We start from the raw sequence: 14,806 nt of genomic DNA, 5'->3' as shown, positions 1-14,806 counted from the left end.
GTAAGTTCTATTTTGCTGACTGGCACATTGTGGGGTGGGGTGGAATCAAGGTTTTTCCAGTTGCTTACCCACATCTGCAAGGAGTGGGAAGCAGTGGTCCTGCAGAGCCTGCTGTCCCATCCCCTCCCCATGTTCAGACTGGCAATATGGTTAGCCCATTCAGGGTCCCTTCCTCCAGTGTGTGCACATATAGTGTCCAGTGGTGAGCTACGAACTTATGATGTAACCATTTGAAAATGTGCTCCTCTGATTTGCAGCTATCTCCTGGGAAGATGGTATGAAATGTTTGTTATAATTTCATTAAACTAAATGCAAAATTCTCTCCTGCACTGAGTAAAGCTCAGTGCAGAAATGGGAAGTGGGGAGAGAGCATCAGTGGGCTGGTTCCAATTCACTGATTTGTTGTGATCAACCCCCACCCCAAAACAATTTACAGCTGTTGTCAGGCAGCTTTGTTTTTTGTCACTAGATTTGGATCCTTAATCAACTATAACTTATGGAGGACTGCTGTAGTGGAACGTCACTGCAACACATGTCCTCCTTGCCCCTGACATGCTTTCTACACTGGTACGGGTGAGGGGGGGTCGACACCTAGAGCCCAACTCTGTCACAAACATGTCAGTAAGGAGATCGCCTACACCAGAGGAATTCTGTGCTGGGCATTTGTGGACAGACTGTAGTCCCTTTGCACCATCTCAGAAGAACAAAGATATTGTAAACAGGCTAAACAATCTCATCCTCAAAGTTTAATATGATTTTAATAATTTTTCTGTTATTCTAGGCAACATTTAAAGGTTGGATGGACATTATGTATGCAGCAGTAGATTCACGAGGGGTAGGTCATGAAAATTAAAATGTTCTCTCTTGTAACCATCTCTCCAATTTTTACTTGTGTTTTGTAATTTTCATGCTTATTAGTGTTAGTGAACACAATGTGTAGATCTAGTCTGTTCATTGTTTTTTTGGTGCTATCTACTCACTGAGCTAAAATGGATGAGCATCCATTTAAAATAAATGGTCAAGCATTATTTATTTATTATTATTATTATATTTAATGTATGTATTACTGTGCCACCTAGAGACTCCAGTCAGGATTAAGGTTCCACTGCATTAGATGCTGTACAAACACAGAGGAAGATACAGTCCTGCATCCAAAGGACTTAAATTGAACAAAATTACCAGCATATCTTCTGAGGAAATGAATGAGCTCAAATGTAACCACATTCAAAAATAATTTTCTCGGGTTTATTTAAAACTTTGTTGCTTTTTTCCAACAGTAATAGAATAACTTTTCAACCAAAGGTTTAAATTGGAAGAACACATCTAGGCCAAGATTCTCAAAAGCAGAAGCTTGAAGTTAGGCTCCTAAATAAGATTTTCAAATGTTGGGCGCTCAACAGTTCTTCTTCGAGTGATTGCTCATGTGTATTCCACAATAGGTGTGCCTGCTCACCACGTGCACTGGTGCCGGAAGTTTTTCCCCTAGCAGTACCTGTGGGGGGGGAGCGCCCCCCGCGATCCCTGGAGTGGCGCCTGCCTGGCGCGGTATAAGGGGAGCTGCGCACTCCCCCCAACCTCAGTTCCTTCTTGTTGCCAGTGAACGTGCGTCGGAACTGCTCTGCTCCAGCTTTGCTGTAGCTTGTCCCCAGAACTGTTCTATCGTTCAGCGTTAGTACCTGTAGTTAGTTAGCTGTTTAGTTAGTCAGTGAGCCCGGGCCGGGGCATGCCCCACGCTCTGGGGTTTAAGTTGTGTGGCTCTTGTAGGCGTTCTATGCCAAGAAGTGACCCGCACGCAGACTTTTTGCGCTGCTTGGGAGAAACCCATATCAGCGAAAGGTGCAAGATTTGCAAGTCGTTTAAGCCTCGGACCAAAAGAGAGAGGGACATTAGGCTCCGGGCCATCCTGATGAAGTCGGCACTGACCCCGACCCCAGCACGCCACTCCGAACCAGTACCCGGCACCCCGGCATCGGTACGCGGTGACCCTCCGGTGCCATCGACCAGCCGGCACCATTCCCCGTCCATGGGTCACGCCAAGAGGGCCAGGAAGACTCCCTCTTTGCAGAGGCACCGAGGGAAGTCTGGGGACATAGGCTAGCCCCATGTCGGGCAGTCCTCGATCCCCACCAGGCCCCAGGCCTCCGACTCAAGTTGAACAGAGTACCCCGGCCCCTTCGGGACAGGCCTCTCCAGATGTCCGGATGCCGTCCACGCCTGAAGCCCTCCAGGCAGCCCAGGACGTCATGTCCATGCCGGTGCCCGGAGCACCACCGATGTCGGCCCCGCACTCCAGAGGCAAGCTGCCACTGGGATCTCCACAGTTGTCTCCAGCCCAGTACCGGTCTTGGTCAAGGGAACGTTCCCGACGCCAATCACCGCCCAGTGACCGCTCGAGGCAGAGTCCAGGTGGATTGCCCTCGACACTGACCAGACTGTCTGGCTGGGTCCCATCCGGCTGGGACTCGCAGCACCACTCGTCCTCAAGGAGCGAATATCAAGGGGACCGCGGCGTCATCGTCAGTCCTTATCTCGGAGAGGGGACCGCAGTCGGTCATGGCATGATCGTCGATGCCGTTCCCGCTCGGACTCCCGCTCCAAGTCTCCGCCAAGACATTGCAGCCCCGGGGGTCGATCGCCGTCGTCTCGCCTTCATGGGTCTGCCCGTCGAGGCCATTCGTGGAGCAGCTATTACCGTCGGTACCAGTCCTCCACGTCGAGGTCGCGGTCCTGTGGCCGTCATAGATCCTGGCACTGCCGCTTCTCCCGGTCCAGAGACATCAGCAGATCTTATGCCAGCCTGGTCTCCATTTGTTGCAGTCCTTCGATGGACCAGGCCAGCCAACCCAGACAGTCAGACCCGCCAGTGCCACAGCAGGTGCAGTGGCACCAAGCGTCATGGCAGGCCCAATGGTACCAGTGGGCACCATGGCCTCCGGCGCAGCCCCCAGTGGGAACCCGCTTGGTGGTCGGAGCTTCGGAAGCACTGTCGACCTCCCTCTCCAGACCCCCGAGAAAGGAGTTGGTGGGACGTACATCCTCGGTACCGTGCCCAGAGTCTGACCAGGTGGCGGACCCTCCGGTGCCAGCCGACACCCAGAGCACCGCACCAACCTCTTCGCCCCACCCGGAGGAGGCAATTGCAGCCCCGCCCCCCTCCGTCCCGCAGGAGGACTTCAGGGCCGACCAAGCACTCTTAAAGAGGGTGGCAGAAAGCCTACACCTCCAGGCAGAAGAGATGGAGGAGCCCTCAGACTCCCTGTTTAATGTATTGTCCCCATCGGCACCCCGCAGAGTGGCCTTGCCTCTCCATGAAGGGGTGGCTAAGATTTCAAATGTCCTGTGGCAAACTCTGGCCTCGTTGGTCCCCATCTCTAAAAAGGCGGAACGCAAGTACTTTGTACCCATTAAGGGGCATGAGTACTTGTATACCCACGCAGCACCCAACTCCCTGGTGGTCGAGTCAGTCAACCACAGGGAATGGCAGGGTCAGCCAGCCCCGACCCCAAAGAACAAAGACTCTCGGAGACTGGACTCTTTCGGAAGGAAAATTTATTCATCTTCGAGCTTCCAGTTACAAGTGGCGAACCATCAGGCTCTCCTGGGCCGGTACAAATTCAATCTGTGGGGCTCCCTGCCTAAGTTTGAGGACTCCCTCCAGGAGCGCGATTGGAAGGAGTTCAAGGTGCTAGTGGAGGAAGGGGCAGCGGCCGCTAGGGGGTACCTGCAGGCAGCCTCGGATGCTGTGGACACGGCTGCATGATCAATGGCCTCTGCAGTGTCCATGAGATGGGCGCCATGGCTCCTGCTCTCTGGGCTGTCCAGCAAGGCGCAGTCTTCCATTCAGGATCTCCCATTTGACGGGAAAGCTCTGTTTGTGGAGGAAACAGATACAAGGCTGCATGGCATGAAAGACTCCCGCACGACCCTCCAGACGCTGGGCCTCTATGTCCTGGCTCTGGCAAAACCTAAGTTCAAGCCGCAGCAAACTCCCGCCCAGGCCGCTCTTGAGAAGTACGATGCTGTCCATAAGAAGCAGCGGGACCATAAGAGATGCCCTCAGAGGCAGTTTCGGCCTACCCCCCCTGCCTGGATCCTCCAAGGGCAAGCAGGTAGGGAAAAGGCGTTTTTGACGGGACGCTCAGGGGCACCCCGCCAGTCCTCATCAGGGATCCACCCCCAATAAAGCTTCCCTTCTCCAACCGGCTGTGTGCTTTCCTCCCAGAATGGTCGCAGCTAAGCTTGGACCGATGGGTCCTCAACACCATCTCCCGGGGTTACACCCTCCAGTTTACTTCCTCCCCGCCCAACCACCCCGCCCCCATCCCTCTTGGGGGACCCCTTGCACGAAGCTCTGCTTGAGCAGGAGGTGGGGTGGCTCCTAGGACTAGGAGCGATAGAGGCGGTGCCCGAGGAGTTCATGGGCAAGGGGTATTACTCCCATTATTTCCTTATCCAGAAAGCCAAAGGGGGGCTCAGGCCCATCCTGGACCTCCGAGGTCTGAACCAGTACATGGTGAAGCTCAAGTTCCGCATGGTCTCCCTGGCCTCCATCATCCCCTCCCTGGATCCCGGGGACTGGTACACTGCCCTCGATCTACAGGACGCGTACTTCCAGATCCACATATTCAAGGGGCACAGGCGCTTCCTCCGTTTCGTGGTGGGACAGAATCATTGCCAATTCACGGTCCTCCCATTTGGTTTGTCCACTGCCCCTAGGGTGTTTACAAAATGCATGCTGGTGGTAGCGGCCTACCTCAGACGACGGGGGGTCCAGATATTTCCCTATCTGGATGATTGGCTCTTCAAGGGCACCTTCCAGTCACAGGTGAGGGATCACGTGGCGCTCCTCCTGTCCACGTGCACCGTCTTGGGCCTGTTGGTAAACAACACCAAGTCCATGTTAGTCACAATCCAACGCATAGAGTTTATTGGGCCGCTCCTGGATGCAGTGTCAGCCAGGGCCTGTCTCCTGCCAGACAGATTTGAGATCCTGAAAGACCTCATCGACTCGGTTCCCGGTGACAACAGCCAGGGTTTGCCTGCAACTCTTGGGTCACATGTCGGCGTGCACGTACGTGGTCCGTCACGACAGACTCAGGATGAGGCCCCTCCAGCTCTGGTTGGCCTCAAAGTTCTCCCAGGCCATGGACAGGATGGACAAAGTCTTCACCATGCCGGACTCTGTGATCGCCTCCCTACAGTGGTGGTCCACCCCAAACAACATGCTCCAAGGGGTCCCCTTCAGGGACAGGGCCCCGTTGTTGGAGCTGGTGTCCGATGCGTTGGACCTGGGTTGGGGGGGCCCATGTGGGGAACTTTCAAACCCAAGGCGTGTGGTCGGCTCAAGACCTGACTCTGCATATAAACGTCAAGGAGCTCAGGGTGGTGCAGCTGGCATGTATGGCCTTCCGCTCTCACCTGGAGGGCAAGGTAGTCAGGGTCCTCACAGACAACACGGCCTCGATGTTCTATATCAATAGGCAAGGCGGAGCCCGATCCTCTGCCGCGAAGCCCTAAGGCTGTGGGACTTTTGTATAGCCCACGACATCCATCTGAAGGCCTTCCACCTACCTGGTGCCAGGAACGAGAGGGCAGATCGCTTGAGCAGGGACTTTTCCTTGCAACACGAGTGGTCCCTCCACCCGGAAGTAACCCACCGGCTCTTCCGAAGGTGGGGAACTCCCCAGGTGGACCTATTCGCGAACCGGCAATGCCCCCCAGTTCTGCTCCGGGCGGGGGGGGGGGGCGGGCCTGGAGAGGGGCGCTATCTCCGATGCCTTTCTCCAGTCCTGGTCATGCCGGCTTCTCTACGCCTTTCCCCCGTTCCCTCTAATCAGCAGGGTCCTGGAGAAGATAAAGTCAGACAAGGCCCGGGTCCTCCTAATTGCCCCGGTGTGGCCCAGGTAGCATTGGTACAGGACCCTCATGGGCCTGGTGGTAGCTCCGCCGTTGCCACTCCGCCCGGACCTGCTCTCTCAGGACCAGGACCGTCTCCTCCATCCCAACCTAGCGGCTCTTTACCTCACAGCGTGGCTGCTCGGTGGTTAGGTGGAGAGGAAAGGACGTGCTCAGAGCAGGTTCAGCGCATCCGCCTCGAAAGTAGACAGCCCTCCACTCGCTGTGCTTATTTGGCGAAGTGGTCCCAGTTTTCTAGGTGGGCGGCTGACTGGAGTGTCTCCCCCGGTGACCGCCCCGATACAGCTTATCCTTGATTACCTCCTCCACCTGAGGGCCCAGGGCCTGGCACCCTCGTCAGTCAAGGTGCACCTGGCAGCCATATCGGCCTTCCATCCATCGGTGCAAGGGCACATGGTATTTTCCCGTGCTATGACTGGCCAGTTCCTTAAGGGTTTGGACCACCTTTTTCCGTATTCTAGACCCCCGGTCCCATAGTGGGACCTAAACCTGGTGTTGGCTCGTCTCACGGGGCCCCCGTTTGAACCACTGGCCACATGCTCCTGGTCTCACCTCTCATGGAAGGTGGCCTTCCTGGTTGCAATCACGTTGGCCAGGCGAGTCTTGGAGCTCAGGGCCCTGACCTCCGAGCCGCCGTACATGGTCTTTCATAAGGACACGGTTCAGCTCCACCCACACCGCTCATTCTTCCCAAAGGTGGTCTCCGCCTACCACATGGGTCAGGACATTTTTCTACCGGTCCTCTGCCCCAAGCCTCACGCGTCCAGTGAGGAGCGCAGTCTCCACACGCTCAATGTGCGGCGGGCTCTGGCTTTCTATCTCGAGCGGACTAAGCCGTTCAGAAAGTCCTCACAACTTATCGTCGCCTCGGCTGAGTGCGCGAGGGGCCAGCCAATTTCCACTCAGCGGCTTTCCAATTGGATCACTTCGTGCATCCGTTCCTGTTACAGGCTGGTGGGTGTCCCCCCACCACCCATTGTGAGGGCACACTCGACTCGGGCGCAGGTCTCCTTGGCTGCCTTCGTGGCCCACGTCCCCATCCAGGACATTTGTAGGGCCGCCACATGGTCTTCGGTTCACACGTTCACCTCGCACTGTGCGATCGTCCCCCAGACCAGGGATGACGCTGGGTTCGGCAGGGCTGTCCTCCATCCTGGGAACTTGTGAACTCCTACCCACCTCCAACAGATATAGCTTGGAATCACCTATTGCAGAATACACATGAGCAATCACTCGAAGAAGAAAAGACAGTTACCTTTTCTGTAACTGGTGTTCTTCGAGATGTGTTGCTCATGTCTATTCCACATCCCACCCTCCTTCCCCTCTGGCAAGAAGGAACTGAGGGTGGGGGGAGCGTGCAGCTCCCCTTATACTGCGCCAGGCAGGCACCACTACAGGGGTCACAGGGGCGCCCCCTCCCCCCCCGCCGAGTACTGCTAGGGGAAAAACTTCCGGCACCGGTGCATGTGGCATACATGCACACCTATTGTGGAATAGACATGAGCAACATATCTTGAAAAACACCAGTTACGGAAAAGGTAACTGTCTTTTCCCACCGACCTCAATCAAAGCTGTTGGTTGCTCCTCGATACCTTTGAAAATCATGCAAGTAAGATGTGATTCAACTCTCATTGAAGTCAATAAAGACTCCTGTTGACTAAGTCATGATATATATTTTAAACAGATGGTTAAAAAGAGAAACATTTTCCTATGTGCCCTTGCATGAAGACAGAAGTGCAACTCCTCTCACTCTCCTTAAAATAATTCATTCTTCAAGCTTTTAATTTCTTTGTCAGCAGCGTAAATGTAATGGGAGATATTGTCCTACAAGTTTCTTAGCACAAGTATAATCAACATCAGTGTCAGTTGCAGTCATCTCTTCCATACGTGGACAGAGAAGACCTTAAAGATTGCAGAGAAATCAAAACAATAATACCACTAAAATACATTGGGCCAAATTCACTGCCCATTTACTTCATTGACAACAGAAAATTTGGCATATTATTTTTAGAAGATATTTTCAGGTCACCAAGAAGGATAGTCAAGTGTTAGGAGAAACATTGCTTTCAGTAAAATTGTCATCCACATCTTCTGTGGTGTCCTTAGATTTAACAAAAAGAACAGGAGTACTTGTGGCACCTTAGAGACTAACAAATTTATTAGAGCATAAGCTTTCGTGGGCTACAACCCACTTCTTCGGATGCATCGTGGGTTGTAGCCCACGAAAGCTTATGCTCTAATAAATTTGTTAGTCTCTAAGGTGCCACAAGTACTCCTGTTCTTTTTGCGGATACAGACTAACACGGCTGCTACTCTGAAACCTTAGATTTAACTTTATCCAACAGTCACACTGCAGATTTTCTCTCCCTCTCCTGAAATGCACCCATGAAATGCAAGACTTATTTATTCCTGGGGGGATTCTGTGCCAAAAAATTCAAAATTCTGCATATTTTATTTGTCATAATAATACAGTATAATCACCCCAGTTTCAATTGTTTTGGTAATTTATTTAAACTACAATACAGAAAAAAGTCACAATAACTAGTCAGCATTTCCTAAACACATGAAAGCTAAGTTACAAACACTTGGTAGCATACCCAGCATTCCAGTTATAATCCTGGATTTTCATTTAAATTACATTACAGAACACCAAACAGCAAAAAAAAAAAAAAAAAAAAAAAGACTGTTATTTTAAATTGCCCAGACTTACATACATGAAAGTCATACAGTTTTGCTAATCATTGTCCTGGACCTGGCTGGGTATTTTCGGAAGTGCTTGGTTCTGATTGTCCTGGCATTTTATTGACTGGTTGGTAAATGTTTTATTTGCCCTCAAAGTCTTTTTTTTTTTTTTAATGGGTAAGTAAAATAAATCCTGAGCTGTAATCTAACCCCATTGTGCCACTTTGGCACAGGAAAAAAGTGAAAAAGCACATAGATCTTTCTAGCTGAAGATTTCCTTACTGTCATTTATAAGAAGGCTCCTTTACATCACATTGGCGATGTAACAGCCTTAAAACTTTTACAGGTTTTATGCTCCTGGGGGAATTGACTGAGAATGGGAACAGTTAACTAACAATAGGAACATTAACAATGTTACTACAGAGGCACACTTCTACATTTGTGCCTCCAGGACATAGCCAGCCTCCTGCATAATAAGCTCTACCCTTCCATGCCACAAGCTGCAGTCCCAAGAGAGAGGGACAGATTCTCTCTCTCTCTCATTGGCACGCACATACGCCTAGCCTCTCCCCCCCCACACCTCGCCAGTGATCCACCACACAGGCACGCACACCCAGCCACCCCCCAGCCCCTCTCCCCCATCTCTGAGGCTGCTCCAGGCACGCTGGAATACATGCACTGAATGAGCTACCAGAGAAGAGGCGAGTCGCCCGGCAGATATTTTTTTTAACTAGACAACTTTTTTTACGATTTGTAGTGATGTCGTAAATTTGATATCCTGCAATGAACTCTGCACGGGGGATCGAGGCACCGATTTCAAACTCATTCTAGGAACAGAGGCATATTGTTTTCAGTCATTTTTCATCTTGGTTATCATTTTTGCAGAAAGAAAAACAGCCAAAGAAGGAATATAATCTGTACATGTACCTCTATTTTGTGGTTTTCATCATCTTTGGATCTTTCTTCACACTGAATCTCTTTGTTGGTGTCATTATTGACAATTTTAACCAACAAAAGAAAAAGATAAGTATATTGGATATGTTTCCAGACCCCTGATATATCCCTTACATGCCGTCTTCAGTGTATAGGATGCCTGCTGTACACTGAATCTCTAAAACATTTATTTACATTTATTACATGGAACAGCATCAGTATTGAATTTAACTGAGGCAGCATTACAAGTGTAAGTGCTATGAAGAGCTTCCCCTTCGCCATTCCTTTCCCATGTTTCCCTCCATGTAGCTGTTGGCTCCAGAGGCAGCACTGATTCAAGAGGCTGTGAAGTCAGCTACACAGTCCCTTGAATGCTACTTCCCCTACCTCGGAGCTAAGCACTGTGGGACAGGGTCTGAGGAGCAGCTCTGGGATTGGGCAGTGCGCCAGAGCTGGTAAGGGCAGCAACAACAGGAGGTCCAGGGGCAGGGAACAAGTTGATCCTTCCCTCATGTGCCTAGTCATTTTCCTGCTTTCTGAGCCAGTGGAGTGCCACCACAGAACTTTTTAAAATGCATTTGGTCCCAGTTAGGTACTGTGAGAAGGGTTAGTAACAGCAAGAGATAAAAGGGCAGAAAAAGAAAGAAATGTTAGCTTCCAATATTTTAGACTTGCACGGCAAGGATGTTTTTTTATAAATTTAAAATTAAAATTTTCTCATCAATAGTAACAGTATCATTATCTCCATATACTTAGGTAGACAAGACATCTTTATGACAGAAGAACAGAGAAAATATTATAACGCAATGAAAAAACTGGGATCCAAGAAACCCCAAAAACCCATCCCAAGGCCATTGGTGAGACCACTTGAGTTCTTCCAACTAAAATATTTCTAATCAGTGAAAATCCATAGTAAAATTAACTTAATCCATCCAAAAATGTATTAATTATATATAATGTATTTGTTTCCACTGATGTTCAGAGAATGTTCATAGAAATTGCCAATGAAGGATTATAAAGAATACATATTTATGAAGTTCTTTGTAGTAATATTTACCATGGAATTGATTATCCTTCAGAATGGGAAGGAAATTATGCTATCATCTTTTATACTCTACCTTTCTCTAATATATCTATCTATAATGGAATTAAATAACATTGAAACATATAAAGACTGCTAGTAAGGAAATATGCATGCCTAAGCATGGCCACATTTTCATAACTAATACTAAATACTCTTTTTTCCCCCTGCAGAACAAATACCAAGGTTTTTTTTTTGACATTGTAACAAGCGAAGCCTTTGATATTATCATCATGATACTCATCTGCCTTAACATGATCACTATGATGGTGGAAACTGATGATCAAAGTATAAGGAAGACTGACATTCTTAACAAAATCAACATGTTCTTTGTTGCCATCTTTACTGTAGAATGCATCGTGAAATTGTTGGCTCTGAGACACTACTATTTCACTAATGGCTGGAACATATTTGATTTAAGTGTGGTCATTATGTCTGTTGTTGGTAGGTAAAAATATACCAACAAGCTCAGTAATAGCCCTTTATATTTCATCACCATATATTATTTTATATGTTTCCATGCCCCCCGTCCCTCCTGCTGCCATTTTGTTCCTCCCCCTTTCTGCTCTAGGAGTTGGCCATATGGTTTTGAAAGTCCACTCTGACGCTTTCTGGGTTCCCTAGGTATCACGTTTGGACCCATGTGCATTTTTGGCACCATTAGCCATTTTGAAAAAAGAATAATTTAATTTAACTGGAAACCATCAAAAAATGAATGAATAAATATAGATTTCATGCCTTTTCCTCATGTAAGAGGAATATATGCTTTTTTTATGCACTTAGTACATTTCTAAATAAAGTCTATTAATCATTCTACAAAGGATGCAAAGTATTAGTGACAGAGAAAAAGTATATCCTTAAAGTTTGTTACATGTTTAAAGGGCACAGTGTTTCTAGAGACACCTTTAGAAATGTCCAAGATGGCCTTTTGTGGAATTATTCATCATAGCACATTAAAAAGTCAGTTTATTAAATGCCAATAAAAAGGACCATATATGTAGATTTCTTTATCAAAGTTATTACAAAACCTATGCAAAATTATCAATTAGCCTTTTTTCCACCAGTCTTAAACATGTCTACTCCCCCACACTATTAGACATATTTGCAGTAGCAATAAGAGTAGTGGGACAAATGTATCCTAATCTCTTCCTCTTTCCCTTTCTACCTCCTCTGTGATGACATAAGGGTGAAAACAGACAAGCAAAGAAGTGGGTCCCTGTAAAGCCCATAATGATTAGGAGAATTTTAAAATGTATCTTCCCTAAAAGAGAAGTATTTCTCTATAGTGCATGTTGCTTCAAGGACTTCCCAGAAAATAGCAAAAATAAATAAGTAGACCTAAAGGGAGAACAAGAGAGAGAAAACTGTTCTTTTATCATGTGAAAAAAATGTATAGATATTTTCATAAAGTTTTGACCAAATGATGTTTAGAAGAGCACCTTTTTCTTTTTGTTGTCATATGAGACTACTTGGTGCTGCAATGGAACACTTTAGAAAGTCCAGAATAAGTTTAGCCTTTCGTTGCATAAGGACACCCCTGGACTAATCATCTGCAGGGATTGAATCTGGGACCTCTGGATCGAAAAGAATAGACTCTACTGCTAGTGAAAATGGACCTTCTCCATTAGTTTGGTGGCATTCTCAGACTAATATAGTCAAATCACAAGAGAGGGGCCAAAAGCCACACTGTTAGCATGGTGTCAAGTATCAAAGGGGTAGCCGTGTTAGTCTGGATCTGTAAAAGCATGAGCTTTCGTGGGTGAATACCCACTTCTTCGGATGCATGTAGTGGAAATTTCCAGGGGCAGGTATAAATATGCAAGCAAGAGTGAGTAAGGCTAGAGATAACGAGGTTAGTTCAATCAGGGAGGATGAGGCCCTCTTCTAGCAGTTGAGGTGTGAACACCAAGGGAGGAGAAACTGCTTTTGTAGAATGGCTAGCCAACTACAAAAGCAGTTTCTCCTCCCTTGGTGTTCACACCTCAACTGCTAGAAGAGAGCCTCATCCTCCCTGATTGAACTAACCTCGTTATCTCTAGCCTTACTCTTGCTTGCATATTTATACCTGCCCCTGGAAATTTCCACTACATGCATCCGAAGAAATGGGTATTCACCCACGAAAGCTCATGCTCCTATACGTCTGTTAGTCTATAAGGTGCCACAGGACTCTTTGCTACTGTTAGCATGGATTACACTTTTATTTACTTTATCTGTTTCTGTCTATCGTGCTTACATGGTTCTCATCTAGGCATCTGAGTGCCTATGATTCTGGTGTTATGTTTTGGTTTGTTATTTGAGCTTTGATTTTTTTTCAGCCTTTAGGACCAAATGTTAAAACACAGTCACATAACCTACACACCCAGTGGCTGTGCAAAATGCTGTACATAAAACACCTACTTACATGTACATGTGTGTTTTCCTTGTGCAGCAGCTCACAGATTTTGTGGGCACAACATACAATTCCATAAAGGTGTGTTACTTTTTTAACTTCTAAAGTTTTACAGATAAGCCATTAATCTTTTTTTTTAAATGTGTAAGTTTTCCTGTAAGAGTTGTCAGTGCTAGATCATCAACGCATTAATGTCAGGGAGATATCAGTTTTACGAAGAATATTATTTCTTTCAGTTACTAATTCAGAAGAAATTAGAAATTCTAACTGATTGATCCTTTTTTTTTCTTTAGGTACTCTGCTTTCTCACATTGTTAATGCATTTGAAAATTACTTCTCACCTACACTCTTCAGAGTCATTCGGTTGGCTCAGATTGGACGAATACTAAGACTTGTCCGAGCTGCCAAAGGAATTAGAACTCTCCTTTTTGCCTTAATGATGTCCCTTCCTGCTTTGTTCAACATTGGCCTCTTACTTTTTCTGGTCATGTTTATTTACGCCATTTTTGGCATGGCTAACTTTGCTTATGTTCAGTGGGAGAGTGGGATTGATGACATGTTCAACTTCCAAACCTTTGCTAATAGCATGCTCTGTCTCTTCCAAATGACAACATCTGCTGGCTGGGATGGTCTTCTCAGTCCTATTTTAAACACTGGACTTCCGTTTTGTGATCCAGACATACGAGATGTTGTGGGAGAATGTGGTAAACCTGTTGTGGGTATTATTTTCTTTGTAAGTTACATCATTATATCATTTCTCATTGTTGTAAACATGTATATAGCTGTTATTTTAGAGAACTTCAATGTTGCCACTGAGGAAAGTACAGATCCTGTGGGTGAAGATGACTTTGATATGTTTTATAAAATCTGGGAGAAGTTTGATCCTGAAGCAACTCAATTTATTGAGTATTCTGTACTTTCAAACTTTGCAGATGCTTTGGCAGAACCATTACGCGTAGCCAAACCAAACAAAATTGAGCTCATAGCAATGGACCTTCCCTTGGCCAGCGGAGATAGGATCCACTGTTTGGATATTTTGTTTGCTTTTACCAAACGGGTGCTAGGAGAATCTGGGGAAATGGACAAACTAAAAGAACAGACAGAGGAAAAGTTTATGGCTGCCAATCCATCCAGGTTTTTTCATGAACCAATCACAACCACGCTCAGACACAAAGAAGAGGAGGTTTCTGCCATTATTATCCAGAGGGCCTATAGGAGTCATTTGATTCAACGGTCCATGAAGCAGGCTTCTCTCTTATATCACAGAACTTGTGATGGTGACATCCTTGAAGATGCTTCACAGAAGGAAGGTCTCATTGCATTCATGATGAATGAAAATTATGGTAGGAATCTAGACAAGTCCGAGACTGTGTCTTCAACATCTTTCCCTCCATCCTATAACAGTGTCACTGGGGACACTAATGACAACCTACAGGTAAAGACGGCGGACTCTTCCAAATGTGATGTACCTATAGGTTGTCAGCTATCTCCAAACAAAGATAAAGAATCCATTGTTTAATAATTTGTTAATAATGCTTTAAAATATTCACAGAATATAATGATGTAAATATACAGCAACCGAAGCAGCCTTCTTTTTAAACATTAGTTGCAAAAGAAACAAGGGTTCTTCTACCCTTAACTATGGGAGTTCATAAGCTGTCACCTTTGACCCTGCTACATTCAACTTTACTCAATGTTTATATTTAGATATACCTAGGAAGTATCTGTGTAGAGTCATAACTGTTATATTGGTGGCAGTTGTGAATTAAGGCAGAATCCTTGGTATCTTGTTACTATGGCCCAGA

At 46.9% G+C, this 14,806-nt stretch overlaps 1 protein-coding gene across 1 annotated transcript in view; it reads left to right on the top strand.

Annotated features, from left to right (window-relative positions):
* LOC135873865 (sodium channel protein type 5 subunit alpha-like) overlaps positions 1 to 14,520 on the top strand; it is a 104,772-nt gene extending 90,252 nt beyond the window's left edge. Inside the window, 5 exon segments of the mRNA XM_065398475.1 lie at positions 782 to 839; positions 9,488 to 9,625; positions 10,288 to 10,388; positions 10,786 to 11,056; positions 13,295 to 14,520. Coding sequence (XP_065254547.1) covers positions 782 to 839; positions 9,488 to 9,625; positions 10,288 to 10,388; positions 10,786 to 11,056; positions 13,295 to 14,520 — 1,794 coding nt within the window.
* Positions 14,521 to 14,806: the final 286 nt, after the last annotated feature.

Source organism: Emys orbicularis, chromosome 2 (genome assembly GCF_028017835.1).
Source record: "Emys orbicularis isolate rEmyOrb1 chromosome 2, rEmyOrb1.hap1, whole genome shotgun sequence".
Lineage (NCBI taxonomy): Eukaryota > Metazoa > Chordata > Testudines > Emydidae > Emys > Emys orbicularis.
This window is presented reverse-complemented; position numbering and strand designations above follow the sequence as displayed.